The 24303-nt window shown below is 29.2% G+C and overlaps 1 protein-coding gene across 12 annotated transcripts; it reads left to right on the top strand.

Moving 5' to 3' along the window:
- The first annotated feature begins 200 nt into the window (after positions 1-200).
- Positions 201-20525, top strand: LOC118182241 (uncharacterized). 12 transcript variants are annotated; one of them, XR_015039534.1, is made up of 5 exons: positions 203-4517; positions 7260-7393; positions 11175-11289; positions 18880-19006; positions 19897-20525. XR_015039534.1 is itself a non-coding variant. In XM_085811063.1 (5 exons), exons 4-5 carry the CDS (start codon positions 18979-18981, stop codon positions 20352-20354), a joined length of 486 nt encoding a protein of 161 aa, XP_085667189.1. In that variant the 5' UTR covers positions 808-4517; positions 7260-7393; positions 11170-11289; positions 18942-18978; the 3' UTR covers positions 20355-20525. The 12 variants fall into 12 exon arrangements, 9 of the variants coding, with proteins under 9 accessions (XP_085667189.1, XP_085667190.1, XP_085667188.1 ...); XR_015039533.1 differs by having other exon boundaries at positions 11175-11334; positions 18877-19006; XM_085811063.1 differs by having other exon boundaries at positions 808-4517; positions 11170-11289; positions 18942-19006.
- The last annotated feature ends 3778 nt before the right edge of the window (positions 20526-24303 follow it).

The following is a 24303-nucleotide window of genomic DNA, read 5'->3' as shown; positions in this document are numbered from 1 at the left end:
CTAGTTTGGCTGTATACATGCATGTATACGAAATAATATTTTTAATTTATGTATTGTAAGTTACATCAATTTAATGCAACTTGTGTTTAATAATTGACTGTTAATAAAATTTGCATTTTACTGGAGTTATCCCAGCTGTAATTAATGACTGCATTTTTATTCTTTCTGCTGAAAAATAAATACAAAAGTTTTTTTTTTTTTTTTTTGTGTGAAATACATAGTCTTAAATTAAGCACATGTTATATATATGTTAATATTTTCTGTTAGTAAATCTTCCTGTATAATTAGTAATGATACTTAATTTTTTTAATGTTCTAAATTCCTTTTAATTTATTTCAGGAAAGTGAAATGGTCATCATTCAAGTGTATCTTCATGAAAAAATATTTAAAACTAAACAATTTCATAAATATTTGGTTTTCAGATATTCTCTTCTAATTGTACTTTTTTTTATAAATTGTTATATTCTCAACTAATTTTTTGAAATATAATATTTTATCTAGGCATAATCAGAGACACATTACAAACATTCATTTTAGATTTGATTTATAATGTATAGAATGTTTAGATGGAAAGAATTTTCATGTATTAAAGAAACAGAGTAACAATTTGGAATTTTTGTCATGATAAATAAATGAGACTTTCTAATAAGAATGCTGATGTACTCTTGAAAAAGTAATTTATTCAATACTTTTTTTTTCATGTTAGTAATTTAGTTTTTTTTTTTTTTTTTCTCTAAGATAATAATTAGACCAGTTTTAGTAGGTTTCTTTAAAATTTATTTTTGCTCATTTGTAATCAGCAGAAACTCTTGAATATTAACCATTTCATCGTTTCCCTCGAGACAGACTTTTTGATCTGAGAAGTGTCATCAGTGGCTATGAACGATTTTAATGATTCATATAATATCAAAAGGCCAATAGCCATCTTAAATACTCAAATAATTGTGAAATATACACACATATATATGTTATATTATAGTTCAAAGCTATCGACTGCACTTTTAAAATCTACGAGTCTTCCTAAGGAAACAATGAAGAGGCAGATCATTTTATCATTAATATAATTTTTGGAAACTTAAAAAATTAAAGAAGAGTATTGTATTTTCTGTTAGTGCTAAATAAAATTCAAATAAAAAGATTTTTTTTAAGGATATCTTCCAAGGTGATTAGGTTTCTTGCATATTTTATGTATGAAAGTTTGAAAGAAATTTACGTGCCTATTTAAATTCTAGACTTGATATAACAATCTTGATATTTAATATGTTTTATCTCCTTTCTTCATTGTACAAAAATGTATATTAGTATTCAAATGAACAAAAGACATGTTTAACATAAAATATATTACGCATTTGTATGGAAGGTAGCCATGTCTATTGCTGTACTCATTTGCATTTTCAAAATCGGTACATTATCTATGTACATACTCACATAACTCAAAGTATATACTCGCATACTTTTGAGTACATACTCGCATAACTCAAAAACGACTAGCCTCAGAACGTTGAAATTTTGTGTATAGGACTGCTATAACATGTAGATGTGCACCTCGTATTTTGGTAACAATCGGTCACACCAAAAATATGTATATATACCACTCTGTTACTTGGCTCAGTGATCTCAGGTTCTTTATTCTTATATGTTTGTAAATTGTGCAATTTTTTTTTTTTTTTTTTTTTTTTAAAGTTTAAAAATGATTGAATTATGTTGTTTTGGTTAAGATTATTATGCCTTTAGTTAACCTGCATGCAATAATTGTGGAATTATCAACAATTTAAAAGTTTTAAATTATGGTTAAGCCTAATTTTTTATTACCATTGCTGCCATGTTTGCTTACATTTGAAACTTGCAGAATAGTGGATTTGTTGCCAATCTAGAGGAACTAAGCTTTACAACAACAAAGTAACATCTTCTTTTATTATTACAAATTAGATTATACTTAATTCATTCTGGAATTATAATTTAAATTATTATCTTGTTTTTGTGTTGAAACTGTAATTTTTTGTAATTTTTATTGTAAAAATTATTTTTAACTTGGTATTTTATGTTTTTCTGTATGCTTCAAATTTTAATGAAAATATTTTGAATTTTTATGTGTTTTTGCCTTGCCATGAAGTGAATTAATTAGCGCATGCACATTAGGTAAGCGGCACTGAATCATCTGCAAAAAAATTTCTTTTTTATTTGTGTAATTTCTTTTATATATAGTTATAAAATGAATGAGATGTAATTCTGTTAAGTGAACCAACCTAGTGCCGAAATGTCACAATGGTAAATAAATATAGTGAACTTTAAAGAGTGCATTTATTCTATTGTGGTTTATGCGCTATGAAGTAGATTTAATTCAAAATTGGTTAACTGTTAATTCAGTATGTTGAAATGAAATGCAGGAAAATTGTATATAATTAAATATTCTGTACAAGGAAGTCGTGTCGTGGACACACCAGATTTTTTATTGTAGTCTTCAAGTTTTATATTTTAGTTACTTTTTAAGTGCATCATAATTAATTTTTTAATTTTTCATATAAGGTTCTTTGCATTTACATTGAATTATTTTTATCTAATATGTCTTAAGCATAAATTTTCCCATAACTACCTTTATGTCTGTTGATTAATGTGAAATTGTTTTTTTAGTTATTTTACTTGAATTTTTTACTTGAATTTACTTTTATTTTACTTGAATATTTAATTGAAATGTGCTGTATTTTATCTAGGTCCTGGGTGCTGAAAAATTCATGCTGTGCAGTTCTGTACTAACTACATATTAAATTGTTCTGTTGATTTTTAAAAATTATAAATTATTTTTTTGAATCTAGTCTTTTTTTTAATATTATTAAATATATATATATATATATATATGTAAAAGGTTTTGGTTTTAAATTTTATTTTTATATTATTTCTGTATTAGATTGTAATCATTTTAGCTGTAACTTAATTTAAAATGTGTTTAAATTACATTTTTAATTATTATTTTTTATAAAAGTAATGAAGCTTATTGTTTTTAACGTTTCTAATAATTATTTAATGCACTTTCTGTAGTAGGTATTTAAAGATAGTTTATTGATTTTTGTCCATTTTTGCCTAGCAGATTTCTGAAAATTTTCTCGTGCATAAATATGCCATGCCTTTGATGAAAAATTATTCATTATTTTGTTATATATTTACAATTTTAGATTTCTCGAGGTTTGGAATAGACGATATTCCTTTAGAGGTTTTACCATTTCTGAAGCAAAGACCTGAATTGACAATTATGAAACAAGGTGAAAAAACTAAAAAGAACCTTTATCAGTGTGAAATTTGTCCATATGAAACAAGTTCTCAACAACTTTTTCAAAATCATCGTGAAGATCATCAGTCATCTAAAGCCCAGCCTTGTAATCAGTGTGGCATGGTGTTCAAAAATCTTAGTAAACTCCGTGCTCATATGCACTGTCATGAAATGGATAAGCATTATGTTTGTATGTACTGTGAGAAAAAATTTACACGTCAGTCATCTCTGAAGGTTCATATGAAGACTCATTTTCACTCAGAAAGTTGTCATGTGTGTAAGAAAAGTTTTAATAATGCTTCTGCCTTGAAGAAGCATATGATGACAATGCATAAACAACAACAAATTGAGAATTTTCAGAAGTAAATTGTTCCTTGCATATCTCCAGTTTTGATATTATATATATTAACTGATTGTAACTGTATAAAACTGAATTGCGTAAATGTCATTATTAAGTTTCTTGAACAAAAATGGTGAATTTTTATAAAAATGCTTTGCATATTTGATGTTTTTGTTCCAAGTACCAACTGAAATAAATGTACTAAAATCTTTGTATAAAATGCATAGGTATTGAAGTTTGTTTGTATTTCAGTTTTGTGCCATTATAAAGTAATAGAACTATCCAATAAAAATTTATTAAGGAAAATGTCAACTAGCAGTTTAATCAAATCTTGAATTCTGATACATAGTATATAAAGAAAATCATGACCAAAACTGCTATGCAATATTCAAAGTAAGATTTGGTTAACATGAAGATTAATTTGTGAAGTAATGGAAGACTAATGTGTGAATAATATTTGAAACTTGGAAAGTGTAGACTTCTTGTTTTATCAGCAGTCGAAATGATATTGTAAATATCATTTCGATAGGTGCTTTTATCATCCCATCAACAAGATAAGTGCTTTTATCATCCCATCAACAATATATTCATTTTTGACGAAGTCTGAACAGAATCACTTACAAAAAAAGTTGCATAATTTTTTGTTTAAACTGCAAGCAATACTTTTTAATTTTTTAAATAGTTCTTAGTGTTTAAAATTAACTACTTTTCAAAGTTATTTTGTTGTGATGAAAGTCTGAGTTATCTGCATAAAAGAGTGTCTTCATAGTGGAAAGGTAACAACTGGTCTGCATTTAATTAACAAATAGGGAAAACTATGTTATGCTGCCAATCCATTCCTCTGCTAGAAACCAAAACTATCATGAATTTTAGTGTATCTGCACCACTGTACTATTGGTTGACCAAATAATGGTTAGTAACAAAATTATTTTATATAATTATTTTAATGAACTTGCAGAATGTTTCAGATTTCTTTATGTTTTATTAGTTTCCATCTTGCCAGTTTAATAAATTATAAAAAGAACTCAAGCTTTATTATAACTATTTTAATTTTTTTCACATTGTAATGTTAATCTTCAAAACTACCATGCTTCACAATTTATCTGCAAATTCTCCCTTTTTTTTTGGGGGGGGGGAAGGGGGATGTTTTAGTGTATTTGTTTTTTTCCCCCTGTTTTTAATAATTGCATGAGTGTGCACACCCATATTAAACTACCCAAGTGTGCAAGAATTTATTTTACATGTTCAATTCTTGTTATCTCCTAGCCTGAATTAAACCATAATTTCTGATAACATAAAGTGTCAGGCATTTTCAAGTAGAAACTCTTGATTTTCAAATAGTGATTTTACAAAGCATGTGTAAATTTCTGATGGTTAATTTATTTAAATTTGAGTAGAGCATAAGAAGACTTGATATTATATTAATTTGATTTTTTCAATGAATATCTGAGTGAATTGGTGATGACTGAAGCTTCATAAGATTTTTTTGTAAAAATAATTCAGTAACTATTTCTGTCTTGTCAAAAGACTATGTTTTATATATTAAGCATTAAAATGTTCATGAAAAAATAAGGTTTCTACTCACTGTTTCAAGTTTGAGATACTGAATTTTTTTAATATTTAACAAAACATTAAACTTGTTGGAGTAGTAAATTTGATAACTGATAAAATTTTGCATCTTTTTTTTTTTTTTTTTTTTTTTTCAAAGTATTTTAGCTTTGAAGGCAAAATTATATGATTTTTTCTGTAACTACTTAAATGTGAGTTGATGATTTAAAAAAAAAAAAAAAATCGTGCTGTGTATTTAAATCATGCAATGTAAAATTTGTATAAATCTATAGGAACTTTCTAAGCAGTTCAAACGCAATGGATGTTTTCTGTTTACAATTTTAGGATACCTTTTTTGAGCGTACTAAAGAAGACTTATGTAGACAAACCATTTACTTTGTTGTGATTCTCAGTACAGAAATGTGCTAGCATTATGAATTGAGATAAAAGTGAAATAAAATGGCTTTTTATATTTAGGTGATATGGAGTTGTATTAACTGACCAAACCTTTTTTGTGAATAAAGTCATTAAGCTTATAAATTATTTTCTCACTGTTGGAGGAAATATTTTAGATATTATTTCATTGCTTCCCTAACAGTTATGAAAGTTGATGGAGTTAATTCATGTGAAACAGAATTAGGTTGTTGTAAGAAAAGCACCGTGGTCAAAAAAGTGTTTCCATGTTGCGTTTCTCATGACAAATGACACACAGTACATTTTGTGTGAAGTGTCAAATTATATGCGTGTTGTGTCTAGATTGACAATATAAAACTGGGCCTTTATCAAAGAAAAGTAAACAGAAGCTTAAAATTATTGATTCTTTCTTTAGCATTTTGAATTCAAATGCACTAGAATAGTGTGAAATGTATGAATGATTTAGATCAAAAGAAAGGAAATAATTTTCAGTAAAAACTATTGCTAAGTAGTGGCTGATCCATATGTAATATACTTTGGTTCTTGCTGTAATGAATTCATAAGTTGTATGGAAGATGATAGTCCATAAAATTAAACAGAAAAATATTTAGAAGCGTATAGAGAAACAGTAAGAACTCTTTTGCAGAGAAGTGCAGAAAACTTGTTAAAAACAATTTTAGTGCTGTATTACAAAAAATGCAGTACACATGTGTAATATGTGTAAGAAATTTGTATATGGAAAACGCATACATCAAAATATTAACATTGCCAACCTTGATAACTAAAATCCTCTCTATCCTCTGAAGTAAAGTTCTGAATTTAGATTTCACAATGCTTTGCAAATTTGACATCAACAGCTAAATCTTCTATAACCTTATTTATCACTCAATATTGATACTGAAAATAAGAAGCATTTTATCACTACCAGTTGCTGTCTTTGTGGCTTAAAGAAATTTTTACAATCAAAATGTCTTATATACAAGACCTATATTTACTGTGCTGTGGAACTTGGACATTATAAAAGGTACATGCAACTCGTAGGTGTTTTGAAACAAAAAAAATCTCTAATCTACATCTTCTAAAAAAGTTCTTAATTCTAACAACCTCTTTATCATCAAATTTGTACTTCCTTATCACGTTGCTTGATCAATAATTGCTCCTTTATCTGCAATTTTGGGAGTTCTTGCTGCTTACCTAAATATACCAGTTAGATTTGTAACTAAATGAATCAGTTTAATCACTAATGGCAAATATCACATCCGTCCTCCTCCCTTATATTTATTTATTAATATGTCAATAAAATAGAAAATAACTATTTATTAATGTATATAGTCCATAAATAAAAATAACTCAGCTTTTCATTCTTTTTTTTTTTTTAATTCATTTAAATTTCATTTCAAATTCAAACTGTCCAAAAAAAACTGGAGTCGGAGTCGACCTGTTTTTAGCGACTCAGCTCCAACACCTTTTAACCCAAAATCTGCTTGACTCCGTGACTCCGACATCACAGCCCTAGTTTTTAGCAACATGGCTATAACCCGAATTATATAAAGGAATATTACATTCTTAGAATGAATTACATGAAATTTACTCTCACTTTAGATGAATGAATTCTTCCTTAACATTTATTTATTAATTTTTTTTTTACTATAAACTAATCGGGAAATGGATCAAAGGACTGTTTTTTTTTAGTATTTAAACAGCATCATGCATCACTAGTGACTTATTAAAACTACCAGCTGCAAAATTTGTTGAGAAGAGAGTGGAATGGAAGAGGATGCTAAAGAAGTTTATAGTCCATCTTGGGCTTACCATGTCTATAGAAGGTAATTAAAATTTTGTTTTCATCTTAAGTTCTGAATTTCAGTTTCTTTATGGCCCAGTAATTATATTTTTTGACTTAATAAGATAAATATTTTCCATAAATAAAGACGTATATAATTGGATTCTTCTTTGTCAACCATTGTATTATTCCTCTCGACAGAAACAATGCTGTCATGTACTTGTAGAAAATTCCTTTTGATTAGAATTATCAAGATTTCTTAATTATACCTTAAAGGAAGTTTCATTTCTGTCATAAACAGTGATTTAAAAAAAAAAAAAAAAGTCTTTAAACTTATCATTAAACTTTTTTCTTTTTACTCGGTGTAATCGTATATTACGTGATCTATTAATTTTGAGCCTACATTTGCACCTGTGGTTAATACCTTGTGATAGTTTGATTGGAAGAAATCTTTTAGAGTGTCCTTACCAATCTTTGTATGAGATAAGAATGGGCAATTTCTGAGAATAAAAATTCACAGCATGTTTCGTTTCCAAGGATGCAACCAAATTGTTTTACCTTAACCACGCAGAATTTAAAAGATAAGAACATCTCATTTCTTTATCTGCAGAAAATCTCAAGTTCTTTTAAATATCTGTAGAATCTTCCTTTATTAAACTAATTTTCTGAAATCATTGTATATAGTCTGTCGCCAGTGCCACCCTCGGAGTCGAAGCTGCCATTGTGCAAGATTATATTCCATAGCCATTTTACAGGTATAAAATAAAATAGAAAAATCTAAATGAAATTAATTTCAAGAGATTATTATTTAATATTTAAGTATAAGCTACACGTACATGAATGTAAAATTATCTCAAGTATGCATATGAATAGATGAGGTGACGATGCTTTTTAAAACTGAAGAATTGTTTTTTAGCAAGTTTACCAGATTTTGGTGCGTTTAGAAATTTTGGTGACGTTTGTATACTGTGTTTTTACTACAGAAAATCGGGATACAATAATGTATTTTGAGTTTTGTTATGTGTGTTTTTATTATTTATAAACTAATAATGCCATTTATTAGTTTTAAGTGCCTAATATGAAGATTATTTATATGGAAATAATTCATAATTTTTTTATATTAGTGTGTTTAAAATTCCTCTAAGATACCACATATGAAGTAGTATCTCAAGGATCATTATGTTTGATCTTTATATCAAGTTAATCATTTAGTTTGCCTGAAGTAGGAAATCATGAAATATTCAGGAATTCAGCCCCAGGTCTTCTAATTACCATATCACAAGGCCTCGTGGAAAGAGTGACTTTTAATTCCTTACAAATTTGCCTTTATTTTTCCATTTTAATAATTAAATCTGATCTATATATAAAAAGTTTTAATTCATGAAAAACAGCATTACAAAAAAAAAAAAAAATTAATGATATATCAAAATTGTCAAAAAGTTGTTTATCTTCCTATAGCTGAAACAATATCAAGATAGCCACAGACACCTGTCAGCTGAGACTCAGTCCAGCATTAACTTAAATATCAGGTAACACTGTATTAAATGATGAAAGTTCGTCCTTGGCGAAGAGCGCAACATGCTTTTATCTGTGGCCTCGTTTCCGAATTTCTTTCAGATAATTTGCTATTGAAGAAGGTTATGTTCTTTGGAGTGTGATGCTAAAGAAAGTAATGCTTTTTGGAGCCTGATAGTGTTAGTTTATGTTTTAGCCATTAAAGGAATATGCCATTTCTGTGCTGCTGAAGAAATTTTTAATTAAATATGTTCACTTAATTCCATGTATCTGTGAAAAGAATCATTATTCAGAAATAAATCATGCTTTATTTTATTTGTAATGAGATAAGCTCATAAATTATCCAATTTTTGAGGTATAGTGTAGCTTTTAATACAGGGAAGTTCATAAAAATTTCACTACAAAAACATGTTTTTCAGTTCCCACCATCAAGAAAGTGATGCACTTAAGGATTTTAAATTAATTCAAGAAGTATATTATTTTGTCATCAGCAAATATGCAGTTTCATATACTTTGATGGGATTGGTTAAAAGAAAGCATAGAGGCTTTAATGGGAAATTTTAAGTCATTGGCACATTCTTTCAAAATAGTGATTGTTTATAGACATTTTTATTCAATGGAAATATAAAATCATATACACAAGGAGTGCACAAACAAATAATGTTATTCAATTGAAACACAAAATCATCAATACAAGGAGTGCACTCAATAAGAGTGAAAGCACATACAAAAGTCTTTCTTATTAAATCTAATTCATCATAATGTGTAGCTTGCAAATTTGTGAAGGCTTTTAAGGTTATTGGCATTTTCCAGGAGATTACAGTGAGGATTTACAAAATATTTTTTTTTCTTATGTTTATTGGATAATGGGACAACCGAGTCGCACTGCGCTTTGAAAGACTAGCTGCCAAGAGAATCAGTTATATCAAGATTATGTAAAATTTGATTTGTCTCAGTAGCAAGTTTAAACAAGGTACTGCTGTTATCTCTTCATATAAGATTAGGCATAACAAAAGATTTTTTTTTTTTTTTATGGTCAAGGGTAATAGTGAACAATATGCATATGCCATTGGTGAGTTTCCAAAGCTGAGTGATGTGAAAGTCATGAGGCCCCATATTCAAAGATTTGCAAGATGATCATTTTTATTAGAAAGTAAACAGTGATGAAATAGTCTTTTGGAAGTATTTTATGAAGTTCTGGGAAATAATAAAGCAGAAAATTACCCATCGGTTAAGAATTACTAGATTGTTATCAAAAACTACAGGATACACAAAATGTCTTTGAATATTTATTTTCTATGTTTCCATTTGTTACTGAAAATATATGAGCTGTATACAAAGAACAATGGGAAAGATTCTATTAAAATATTGAGGAAATGAGGCAGAACTCAGCTGGATGGATGACAGCTGTGGCTACTAGTTAGAGAAAGTGATACAGAATACCAAGGGGGGGACAACTAAATGTTAAACATATTAATTTCTTATGTTTAGAATATCATCTATACTGTTTACATAGAAGTTCTAATTTTTTTGTTATTTAGCATTAGTACATTTATTGTACATGATATTACATTCATTTTATGATATAGGTCAGCGTTTTCATTTGTTATTTAGTATATTAGCTTAAGCTTCAGTATCCAATTCATTAAGAGTCTTTTAAACATAGCACTGGGATTAAAAAAGGAGATTCCCAATAATAACATTAAATTATTGTATTATTTTTTTGTACTTAATGAAAGTATTTAAGCAGATTTCATAGTTTTATAAAGAAATTACAACATAATGGGTTAATAAAATTTGAATATTTTGAGTCTTTTGCCAATATCAGCATTGTTATTGTCAGGAAAATGTTATGATTTGTGAAATTATATGTCATTTTTGTTTTCAGAAGGGTGGTTTAGTTAGTTGTTTGTTTTTGCCCTGAGGCAGAGAGTGTTTAAGTTTTTTGACTAGTGTAAGCTTTCATTTTACTGCTGCTCACATTGAAAAGATACTAATTTAGTATTATTTTCTCATTATATTGTTGCTTTTATATCTCTTTCAACTATTCTTTTATATTTCCTCTATGATTATGTTCACTTTTAATACATATCTGCCTCCCAGTATGTGATATGTTTGTAAGTTCTGAGGCACTATCTTATATTTGATATTTGTTTCTTTTATATCTGCAAAGAGTTTAAACATTTCTAGAATGAATATTTAAAATATAAAGTGTATTTTTTAAATGTTTGATCTGGCTGTCTTTTTTTTTTTTTTTTTTTTTTTTTTTTTTTACTATGTCTGCATCATGATTTGCTATGATAGAACAGCTTTTCATAAAACTTCAAGAGGTATTGATTTCCATTCCTGTCCCACTACTAGCCAGAGTCTATCAATCATGGTGGGGTTGCACTTAGAAAGAGCTCTTAGCACAATAGCCCATAGGTGAAATATCTGTTGACTTTCCAGGAAATATGTTGAAAAAAATGTGTATGCAATACCTTTATAAATTTTTATTTTTTCAAAGATTACAATGTTTTCATTTTTTGTATGTGTGTCTTGATGAAGTTTCCCGGTCGCGGACACTTAGCCGACAGGACACTTAACCGACACCAGTTAGCCAACAAGACATTTAGCCGACAGGGACACTTAGCCGACAGAGACACTTAGCCGACAGGACGTTTAACCGACAAGGACACTTAGCCTACAGGACATTTAACCGATACGGACACTTAGCCTACAGGACATTTAACCGATATGGACACTTAGCCGACAGGACATTTAGCCGACACGGACACTTAACCGACAGGTCATTAAGCCGACATGGACAGTTAGCCGACAGGACATTTAACCGACAGGACATTTTGCTGACACAGAGAGTTAGCCGTCAAGACATTTAACTACGGACACTTAACTATCAACACATTTATTCGACAGGACACAAAGCTGACAGTAATGTTTAGCTGGCACGTACCCAATAATTGTTCAAACTTACTATCAATTACAAATTTCTCGACTTCTCTGTAAGTTCAATATTTAAGTTATTTTTCACTATCAGTAAAATTTATTTTTTGATTCTTAAAGATATCATATATACGTTTAATTATCGTGTTAATTTAGCATTGTTTGATATGTATCCATGGACCTTATAAGAAATAGACCAACCCAAATGGGTTTTCTCCCTTGCCTTGGCGTATTGCCGGCTATCACTTTGACCATATCCGGAGGAGTAGGGACGACTTGCAGAAACTTAACAATAGTTGGCTATTGTAGCGCGTATAATTTTCAAGAAAAGCTGGTGATAGCACCTCATTTCGCAAATTAGAATTTTTAGATATTTTTATTTTTGAAACTGAGATTGATTTTTAAAAATTTAGCATGTTTATCAAGCGTAATTAATGTTCTAAATATTTATAAAGCTGTTACATGCTTTCAGGTCTGGATATTTTTTAGCTTTTCCTATGCTGTAAGAAAATTTGTATCTCCTTCTTTTAAAAAATAATATTTTAAATCTGAAGTAATAGAAAAATTCAAACAAACAATTTTCTCTTACAATTTTTATGCTTTTTATTGGCGTAAATAAGTAAAAAATACTAAAATCGAAAAAAATGGATTTTTGAAAGTTTTGGCTTAAAATTCTTATCTGTACTGCTTTTTTTAAAAGTATATCTGAATATTATAGCATAATATTCTACAAAGAAGTTTTATTTCAATAATATTTCATAATACATCATAGTGATTAACACTTTAATAATTTTTATGCATTTATTCTAATGTTAAAAATTGTATTTAACTGTAATAATTAATTGTGCTAGTATTTTATAGTGATTATTTTTTAAAATTTATATCTAGTTTTGCATATTCTTATTTATTGCTAATTTATTTTATTAACCCAAAGGGGCGGCAGCTTAGAAAAGCTATTAGTTTCGAAACGGCATTTTGCTTTGCTTCACTATAAATGTCCGTTTCATTTTGCAAACTGTTGCCACCAAATATTATTGCCCTGTATAAAATTTAAAGAAATTAAATAATGAAGAATCTGCATGAATGCATGTATATTTCTCTCGCACTGTGAAAAAAACAACAGAATTTAGAATCATAAAATTTTGAATAACATAATCCTCCACCCGAACATGGGCACCTGGACGGCCTAATTTTGAATTTGTTTTAATCCATTTGATATTTTGTAACTTTAACGAAGTTTTGATTAAGAAACTCAACGAGTTCAAAGCAAGCAATGGCAACACTGTACAGAAAATAACAATCTCCAGCGTGGAAATTCTAAAGATATGTCATTTTAAAATATTTTGTGATATTGTTCTTGAATTAAATTTTATGTGTTTTACTTGCGAAGAAAATGATGTTTAATAAATAAAAGTAACATGCAAAATGTTACAAAAACGCTCCTTTGGGCGTAATATAAAATTATATTGCTGAGTGCTTCCAGAGTTTATCCTCTTTTCTCCTCATTACACTCAAAAAAAGTTTATGCTCCGAATTTTATGAATTACTAAAATAAATAATCATCTTGCAATGTTAATAATTAATGATCATATAATCAAATAAATGATAGTCTTGTTATGTTATAATAATTTTAAAAACTACTGCCTGAAAATGCTCATAAAATCAAAGAAAATAATCAGATCTTGTTTAATTTTACCATATTTGTTTCAAAGCATCATATGCTATCAGTATTTATTTAATTTTACTTTATTTGTACACAAAAGTAAGTTCATAAGTTTTGCGTTTAGAATTTTTACCGTTTTACTAAAGTAAAGAAATTTATACAAGAATTACGCTTGAAAAAAATGCGCAAAATGCAATAAAAAGTGCTTTTATGAGATATGTTAAATCTTGTTTGCAAAAACTGAGATTTTCATAATCTCATCACGTATACAATGTATCACATTTAATAATTAAAAACAGTTATGCAATACAAACGCCAGCGGTTTCCGTGTTAAAGTAAGGCAGATTGTCCCTACTCTTTCTTACGGGCCCACCAGCAGCCGAGTGGTTACGTCGCTGAACACTGGTAGTTCGGTCCGAGATTCGAATCCCGCGAACGGGCTGGCTGCATGGGTGTTCTCGTGGTCTTCTCCATGTGTAACGTGTATACGAGCTAGTTTCCCTTAAAAAGTCCTTCACGAAGGCATTCCTGTATAAAGCGCTGAAATTTCTCGTGAGGGAATATGAATGAAATTTCGAAAGGAAAAAAGAATTTTTAGCTAAGTACGACGGTCACTTAATTACATTTTAATGGGAGATCTTCAAAAATTATCCATAAAGCTTCTTCATTTAATCAACTGGGTTCTTTTGAACACTTTCACTTCATTAATAATTTTTCTTGTTTACTTAATGATATTAATTTTCCAATCTCTCTCTTCCAAATTCTTTCAAATTTTTAATACCTTTACGTTTAATTACTATTTTACACATCACATCGTGTTACATTCTTTCCCTTACAAAATCGTTTGGCTCTTCCCAGTAAGGAAATTTCCTTTCCCTGTCATGAGAAATCTGAATAATGTAATAAAAATTATTGTTATTCTTGAATTCTACTTTTTATGGAAACCTATGGTGGTGAGGTTTAGTTTAGCAAAGATATTTTATTTTGTTATTAAAAACAATTTTAAAAAAGTGAATTTTTAAGACAAGCAAAGGTATAAATTATTTGTGACCTCTATAATTTGCAGTTCATGCCACCATTCTTGAGATAAAAATTCTGTAACATTTTATTGACCACGCCTCTCGCTTAAAATACTTACTTAGGTTAATGTTACTTAGGTTAATGTTCATAGCCCTAAACTAGTGCATAATGTTTAATTTAGAAGTAAAATATTCTTTAAGGTTTTTATTCATTTTCAAGAAAATTCAGCGCTTTTTCAATTAGGCCAATGTACACCAAACAGCACGATACATATCAAACAATGCTAAATTAACACAATAATTAATAGCATATATGAGATCTTTAAGAATCGAAACATGAATTTTACTGATAGGTGAAAAAAATGACCTTAATATTGAACTTATGGAGTAGTCGAGAAATTTTGTAATTGATAGTTTAAATAATTTTTGGGTACATGTCTGTTAAACGTCACTGTCGGCTTAGTAACCTGTTGACTAAATGTCTTGACAGGTAAGTGTCCTGACGGCTAACTTTCTGTGTCGGCCAAATCTCTTGTCGGCTAACTGTCCGTGTCGGCTAAGTGTCCTTGTCGGCTAACTGTCCGTGTTGGCTAAATGTCCTGTCGGCTAAATGTCTTGTCGGCTAAATGTCCTGTCGGCTAACTGGCGTCGGTTAAGTGTCACGGACCCGAAGTTTCCATCTTTGAAAGCCATTGTTATAAAGAAATGAAATTTCTGCAAGTATTGAATGTAAAGCTTGATTGCATGTTGAGTTGATTTTAATTTCACATTGTTAGAAAGTCCTATAGCAATCATAAACCCCTAACCAAAACATTTATTTGCATTAACAGAAACAAATTTATACTTTTTTTAATTTTTTATTTCGATTTTGATAATAAATAGATCATGTTTTTTGTTGCTGTCAGTTAGGTTAACCCATGCTTCATCAAGAAGCACAATGGATTTCCATTTTTATCTCCTGCTAAATAGCTTTAATAGAGTGTTCTCAAATTCCCTGTTTTAATACAGGGTTGTTTTGCATTGAGCCACTTGCCTCTGCAAAAAGTGGTGAACATTTAGTTCTTTAGCCTTTTTTAAGTTGTAAATATTTATTTATTGTTGGTACAGGTATATTTAAAGACTTAGCAATTTATTTCTGCTTTGGAAGTTTTTTTGGGGGGGTGGGGGTGGTATTGTTATCAATGATTTACCTGTAGAAACAGTGTGTACATTTTTCAGGTATTTTTGTGAAACTTCTATCCATGTAAAAGTAATGGTGGATGTTTTTTTTTCTCTTTACGATTAATAATGCTGCTTATTTTGTACTTAGGAATTTTAATACCATTCATATCACAATATTTTTTAATTGTGTAATAGGCATATTTCTCTTCAGAAAGTGCAAAAACTTATCCTTCAGTCCACATCTTATTTACATGCAACATTTTGAAAGAAGAATAAATTTGAAAGTAGCGGATGATATTTCTCATTTCATCTAATAAGGAAAGAAATTTTTATTTCACAACTTTTTTCTTTTTAAATTCTCTATCATAATCATTCTGAAAATGTGTAAACACTTACTGTTTGTATGTCAGATGGATGAATACTTCCTGTTCTTGGTTAGGAATTTAATTTTGCTTTCACTACCGTGATTCTCAGTATTCTCATGTTCTTCATTTACAGTGCTGTAAATGAATATTTACAATACTGTATTTATGTATGATCAGTATACCATTTCTAACTTTATTTGTACTAAGTGTAAATTGTACCTCAAAAAGGGTTGAATGTTTTTATTCCAGCTTTCTTACAATTGTGCAGCCTATTCAAAAATCCTGTTAAAAAAATAAGGGTAATGCTGACTTTTAGAGGCTATTTTTACTGATGTATTTTATTGCTCAGCATTTTTGGAGTATAATTTAATGACACTAATCCCTGGAGATTTCATTCTTTATGTTCCACTGGAGGATACATCTTCTCTGGAAAGGAAAAATCTTGTCTTTCTCCATGTGGTCCTTCAGTGATTTTCGTTATAGTTATTAAGTTCCTTCAGTTTGTATTTGACAATGGCATTTGCGTCCAGGAGGGTGATATTTACACTATTATTATTGAGATTTCAAACGTCTTTTGTCAGTTTATCTGCATTCTCAAAATGCCTGTTATGTTAACATGCGCTTTCAACCATTGAAGAATGCAGATGCTATCTAACTTTTGAAGCTCGTTTAGATGAAAGTGTATCTTGTTGGTGATCAGGGAGCCTTCCATCCAGGATTGCCTGTAGAGCTGCCTTTGAGTCGCAGAAGACAACGATTCGTTTTACTTACCCAGAAACGAGATGGGATCTATACATGTCAAGTGCATCTGGTATTGCCAGAAGCTCGCAAGTGAAGTTAAAGACTATGATTACAGTGCCAATTTTGTGTTGATAAGTAATATTTTATGTTAATTCTATGTTTGAGTACTGGATTATAGAATACTTTGGAAGAAATTTTACAAAATTTCTTTGTAGTTTTGAATTTTTTATATAGAAGATACGAGCTGAATGATGTTATTCTCTATACATTTTTATCAAAATGAGAACTAGCATCACTTCAAATAGATGTCCTGGTTTGAAACTTAAGTTTTATTGCAAATGCAGCAGAATTCTGATAACCACACACTTTGGGACCAAGGGCTATGCAGATTAATGAATTTTATGGATTACAGGCCGTATATTCCTGAATTTAATTCTGATTTTTGCATGTGAAACTTATCTGTAAATATGGTTTAAGTTATTTTATATAAAACAGTTTCATATCCACTTGCAAAATTTCTTTTTTAAAGTAATTTTTATGCAGTTAAATTAGAGAAAAAAATTAAATAAATACATTATTTATGAAAGCTCCGGCTTATGCGGTTTTCCTTAAGTTAGTTCTACCATTATATTCTGTTCATAAACAATTAGATTAGTAACACTACTAAAATATTAAAAGGAGGTGAAAAAATAACAACTTGTTATTATATTTTCTATTTTAACACCAAAATATTTTACGACTGTGATTTTTTAAGAATTTATCTGTATTCACAACTAACATAAATAAGCTTGTTCATTACAATCAGGCATAAGATTGAACTTAGTATCTAAAATATTGTGGATAAATAAATTATTTACACATATTAACTACTAAAATTATTTAAGGCAATAATTTATAAAATATTATCCCATCGAGCCATAAAAGTTGGCAAGATCCCAACAAAGTTGTGCCATTACTTCCTGCGGAATTCTGAAGTAACTTATGTCTTTTTATTTAAAAAGCAGTCAATATTTGACCTGCTTTGTAAAATCTCGATTTTTACCATTTTGTTAAGCCCTTTAATTTTAACGGAAGCTCCGTTTAGAACACTATGACTACAGATTTCCTACAGGTAATTGTTCCAATCTGTTACTCGTTGTCAGTTATATCGTGTACACACTTTTTTCCTTTTGGATAGAATCCTGTAACTTTGAAGATAATCTACTGCGTGTTTTGTAGAAGGCAAGTCTCAAATTTGAATCCCCTCCCCCAAATGCAAGGAAAAAATTCTTGTTAAAACAATTTTGTTTAATAAACACTACCCCCCCCCAAAAAAAACAAAAAAACAAAACAAAAAAAAAAAAACAAAATTGCTCAAGTATAGTGTATATTAATTTTATTTTGGAGCATTAATAATTAATGAGCAAAAATTACTGAGTATTATTTGTTTTGTCTTAATTTCAGTTTGCAAAAACACATATGGCTAAAAGAAGGTAAACTTTCACTCATTGCTAAATGCAGTTCATATAGAAAGTTTCTCTGTAAGGCATTCATCCTAAGTTAATGAGTCTTCATGCATGTTATCCATATGATTATTGGCTGCTCTCGGAGAAATTTGCTTATCTATCTAAATGCTTGCTAAATGAAATAAGCTTGATATTTAATAAGTTTTCATGTTTTCCTTTCTTTATAATATTAATATAAAGTACATGTACATAAAATATATATAAACACATTATTTGTTTGGAATATAATCATGTGCGTAGCTGTTGTTAAACAGTTCACATTGTCAAAATGTATGCATTAATTAGAAGAGATAAATAATCCATAAACCGTAAACAGATAATTTACATTTTATAAAAGTAATTTCATATCTTTATTATTATAATTTAAGTAGAAATGCTCATTTACGCTTGTTTTATTAACGGATTTTATTTTGTTTCCGTCATTAAATATTTGATGAACCTTGTGATTTATAACTTTATTGAATATTATGTACTGTCACATAATGCCTGATTGTTGAATAAATCAGTGGCATACAGTAGTAATGAAACTTTGCTCCTAATTTTTTTAATATAATTTGTGTGATGATTTGTCATGTATTTGCTTTTTCTTTTTATTCTTTCCTTCTGATCTGAAGTAGATCAGATCCATAGCTTCATTCACCTTCATGACTTTCAACATCAAATTAGTTCTCTTCAGCAGGTCTTTATACATTTACATGAGATGGTATCCATTGTAAATGGAGGACAGAAGAATTGGGCAAAGTCGTGAGTTTTTCAGTAACTTCTCAAGTCCCTAATACTTCCTCAATTATAATTTGCCTTTTACTTTAGTGTATCATGATGAAAATCTTTCTTATTCTTTTGTTGCTTCATGTCTTGTGTTTAAATTACATTTGTATAGCATATTATACATATTTTTTATATTTTAAAATTAATCACTTCACAATATTCAGTTCAGATGGTCTTATTGTTTTTTGTATATTTAAAGTCATAATTTTTTATATAGCTAGGAAATATGTAAAAGTATATAATTACTAGTGAATGAAGTGATAATTATATTTTGAGTTTCATGTATATTGTTATCTTAAGTTGTTTTCAGTACAAATTAATTTTCAGTATATATATATATATATATATATATATATTGTAAAATGCTTATGTTTTTATTATATTTGATGTTTATTGAACAGTATTTTCAAGTATTACATGTTTATGTCTCTTCAATTTTTTTCCCTTTGAAATAAGTGTATGTTAAATTGTTTCTTCATAGTTTTACATGAATAATTAAAAATGTGCTTTGTTTTATCTAGGTCTCTGAAAAATTAATTTCTATGCATTCATGTACCAAGTGTATATTAAATATTTTAGTTTTAAAATGCTATGTATTTCTATGTTTTTAGACTTTGCATTGATATATTTTGGATAGTTTTAGTTGTAACTATGTAAAAAAAATATATATATATTTCTAATTCTTATTTTATAAATTAGTTAAGTTAATTTTATTCTAATAATTATTTAATGTGTACTAGTTATAATACTAACCAAGATATTTATAGATTTTTGCTTTAGCAAATCACTGAACATTTTCTTATGCATAAATATGTGCATGTCATGATGAAAATTATTCACGTTTTGTTATAAATTTACATTTTTAGATTTCTCAAGATTTGAAAGAGATAATATTCCTGTAGAGATTTTACCATTTCTGAAGCAAAGACCTGAATTGACAATTATGAAACAAGGTGAAAAAACTAAAAGGAATTATTATCATTGTGAATTTTGCCCATATGAAACTAGTTCTCAACAGCTTTTCCAGAATCATCTTGAGGATCACAAATCGTCTAAAGCACAGTCTTGTAATCAGTGTGGCAAGGTGTTCAAAAATCTTAGTAAACTTCATGCTCATATGCAGTGTCATGAAGTGGGTAAGCCTTATATTTGTGTGTACTGTGAGAAAAAATTTAAACGTCAGTCATCTCTGAAGGTTCATATAAAGACTCATTTTTACTGTGAAAGCTGTCCTGTGTGCAAAAAAAGCTTTAGTGATGCTACTGCTTTGAAGAAACACATGTTGGTGCATAAACCCCAACAGATTGAGAATTATCAAATGTAAACTGTTTCTTACATATCTTCATAATTTTATTATATATATCAATTTCTTAATAGTTGTATCTAACTGAATTATTAAATTTCTGAGAAGTGAAATGTTGAATTTTTATAAAAATGTTTCGCATATTTAATGTTTTATGCCAAGCACTCATTAAAATAAATGTATTAAAATGTTTGCTTCTTCTCTAAAGTTCATTCAAGTTTTTATTTAAAGTAATGGACTGATCCAGTAAAAATGTGTTGAGAGAATGTTAACAAGCAACCTAGGGTTCGTCCGGTCCTTAAAAGTCCTTAATTTTGGCCAAAATCGTCAGAAGGTCCTTAATTTTAATTATCTGAAATTTCTGTCTGTTTTTACGATTGCCATTTTGAGTGTGAATTTACATTTTGGAGTAATATTTTTTTGAGATTTGCGGACAAACATGGTTATTTTTTAATGGATTCATAGGTTATAATTTGTTCCTATTTCCAATATAAATGGTGGGATACTCGAGTTTCTGAGCAGGAAGTGAAATATAAGCGTTTCGAAATTATTTCATTTTTTCTAATGAAGAGCTCTTAAACAACTTTTCGCTTTTTGGGATGTGAGTTCTTTTATTAAACCGTTCTAAATTTGGCAACTTATCAAAATTTTGGTGATTTTAAGATCTGTTTCTATAGAAAATTTTTAATTCCAAGATCTGGGAATTTTTCGACAGTTTTTTAGAACGTAACATTGATAAATTTCATTTAAATAATGGTAATATTTTTGAATTATATTTATGAGATAAGATTAAAATAAAGCATTTTTATTTTTTGCTGTGATATTATAAAGTTACATTTTGGCCATTTATTAGATGTGGAAAATAAGTAAGGTATAATGCTATAAAGCACCATTTATGAAACAGTTCTTAGCAAAAGCAAACTAGCTTTGTAATTAAATTAAAAATGTATTTTTAATATTTTCAAGAATTTTCCCCTTGTAATTGTCTCAGAATATTCAGAATTCTCAAAATATACATCAGTTTTCTTCAGAGCTTAAAATGCACCCGAGCCCTGCTCCAGTGCAATTTAAGCTGTGGAAGAACAATGAAAACATTATAGTTGAATGTTTTACTTCTGATACTAGAATCTTTTTCTTAACATTTTAATCTTCCCTTTATTTTCTCTACTTTTCTCTAGACACATACATGGAAAATATCAAAAATGCTTTTAATCTTATCATATGGACCAGCATTATAGAAAGGAATTCTTTTATTAATAAAGATATAGAGAACTGACAATTTAAAAGATTCATCTAATATGCCTTAATGCATCACACACAGGGCTGGCACTATGCTTTTCCCATCTGATGCAGTCTCTGTGTATCTTAAATTCTGCTGCCTGGTGCTTTTCTAAATTCTGCTTCCAATGCCTGTTCTAAATTCTATTCTAAAATTCTAAAATTTTTCCCATTTCTAGACTTTATTGCTCAGTGTGTCACTAAATTCTAAAAATTATGCCACATTAGCTCTCAGGGTTGCCACGCTACCTGGAAAACCGGGAGAACCGGGAAAAGTCACGGAATTTGAAAATTGACCAAAATATTCAGGGAATTTAAGTATTTTTGTCAAAATCTGGAAAAGTCAGGGATGTTCATACAACAATCCCGCCAAAAAAAGCGATTTTTACGCCGACGTCGGAAGAGATAACTTTTTTGGCGAATTATGTATCACGTGAGTGTCATTCGGGTAGCTGGCATAGAGCCAATTTTCGCAGCTCCAATTTGATTGTCTTTTAGAAAGGCAAAGCAAGTTTCCCGCAAGTTTTGGTTTCCAGTATTCTCGAGAATCGCATGTGCAGTGCATGAATTAAAGAAAGTACCTGTTCTCGTATAAAACAAAATGGGTTTAATCCTAGTATACGGTACCATGGAGGTTAGAATCAAAGAATATGTATTGTAAAGAAGCAAAACCTCTCTGCAACAGATGTGGCTGTGGCTCCGTTCCATCATAGAGGGAAACAGCTGTGTGTGTCTGATATATCTGTCGCCAAAGCTCGAAACCGGTGTCGAAGTTCGAAGGTCACGTTATCAAGAGTTCATAAAATGAATATCGTTTAAAATTTCTTTAACCACTTGCGCTAAAAAGACGTGCCACGCACGTCGAGATGCTTTTGTCTCAAACCGCGAGCGACGTTAACACCACGTCGATAAGCATTTATTTCAAAAATGAAAATAACGTGGTGCACACGTCGCCTAACAACGAGATTGTTTATTTCTCGAGTTACAGCTCTGGATTGCACTCGCAGATGCGGAGCGGCGTAAATGAGACACTTTACCGCTTGTTATATTGTAGCGCATGGCACCGCAACCGTGAAGTTTAGTCTTAGCACAAGTGGTTAAACTCTAAAGGAAAAGAAAATATTTTTTGGTGCAAGTAAATTAATTTATGGATTAGTTATTTTCAGGAAAAAAAAAAAAAAAAAAAACTACGAAAATTCGTTTTTAAAATTATTGCGAAAAATCCAAGAAGAAATGCCCTTTGATAAAACGTTTCTTCTTGGATTTTTCGCAATAATTTAAAAACGGATTTTCGTAGTTTTCCTTTTGTCAAAGAGCGTTTCTTCTTAACACGTGTTTCTCAATTTCCTGTACACATCGCGGAGAGGGAAATTCTGGCCACCAGGTTCCGTCGCCAAATCCTTTGGCAAATTTTCCCTCTGCATTCTAGTGGCGTAATAGCATTTTACTTGTATGGAACCTTTTCTTCTTTACATAGACGTTCTTTGGTTAGAATAATAAAAAGATTTGGCGACAACATGATGCGCAGTAAACGGGCCATTTTGGTCTTGGCGACAATTTTCAAAATCGTGCCAAAGCCTTACCGTATACTAGAATTTTACCGCAAAATCTTTTTAAACCTTTTTTTTTTTTTTCTTTTTAATAAATACCTTGCCATTTTGCAGTAAAATAAAAAAATAGTAATCAGTCATCTAGGCTAGCCATGTAATATAACTATATTCGCTAAAATATCGTTGATTATTATAATTCAATTTTTAAGTAATTATTTTTATGTTATTCATATAATTTAATGTTGCTACTTCCCTCTAAATTTATTTATTATTAGTAAATAATATTTCCAAATTTCAGGAAATTTTCACTGGCATAATCCTGAAATTAATTATAGCAGTATGATGACATACCATCACGAAATTTAATGCACATATTTTTTCCTTATGTATGCTGCGAAATTAATATAAAATACCTCAATTTATTAAAATAGATTTCTTTCTTTCGTTTAGCTGCAGAATGTCTGCAAAAAAAGCCTTATTTTATTCCAGATTGGGAAAATTCTAATCTCAATCTTCAGGGAGAAAACAAAAACTATTATAATTATATTTGTGTTTTCAAGTGTTAAGGTGCCTTTTAAGAACATACCTCACGCAAATTAAATTTACCTAAAATCTAACCTAACTATTTAGCATTGCGTTGTGATTTATAAGGACCGGATTAGCCTCGTGTTGAACTGGTGATGATCATGAGTATTAATTAAATAAAACATACATTTGTTATCCAATGTATATATCTTAAATTTTATTAAGTTTCTTAAGTGGAAAACTAAACAAAATTATCAAAGTATACCAAGAATAATTAAGAATAAATGTCCTCTGGGATTTATTGAATAATTAAGTGAATTTGCTACACAATACAAGTAATACCGTAATTAATTTACCTCTTAGCACAGCCAACGTACATTATGCGGATAGACTGGAATTTTCTTGAAACACACCTGGAAAAGTCAGGGAATTTCATTCTCCTGTTTGAGTGGCAACCCTGAGCTCTCTAACCGAAGCTTACCATATATATTTCATATTTCTTCTGAATGTTCATATTACTAAAGAAATAAAATTAGCAGCTTTTTCTATACATTCTAAATGCATTTGATTTATTTAGAATATCAGAAATCTTTAATTATATCCAAAAATTCTAAAAT

The sequence above is a fragment of the Stegodyphus dumicola genome, chromosome 2 (genome assembly GCF_044657685.1).
Source record: "Stegodyphus dumicola isolate Sdum_Otavi_A_Nest chromosome 2, ASM4465768v1".
NCBI classification, from domain to species: domain Eukaryota; kingdom Metazoa; phylum Arthropoda; class Arachnida; order Araneae; family Eresidae; genus Stegodyphus; species Stegodyphus dumicola.
The sequence above is the reverse complement of the archived record's forward strand: the minus strand, read 5'-3'. Positions and strand labels throughout refer to the sequence as shown.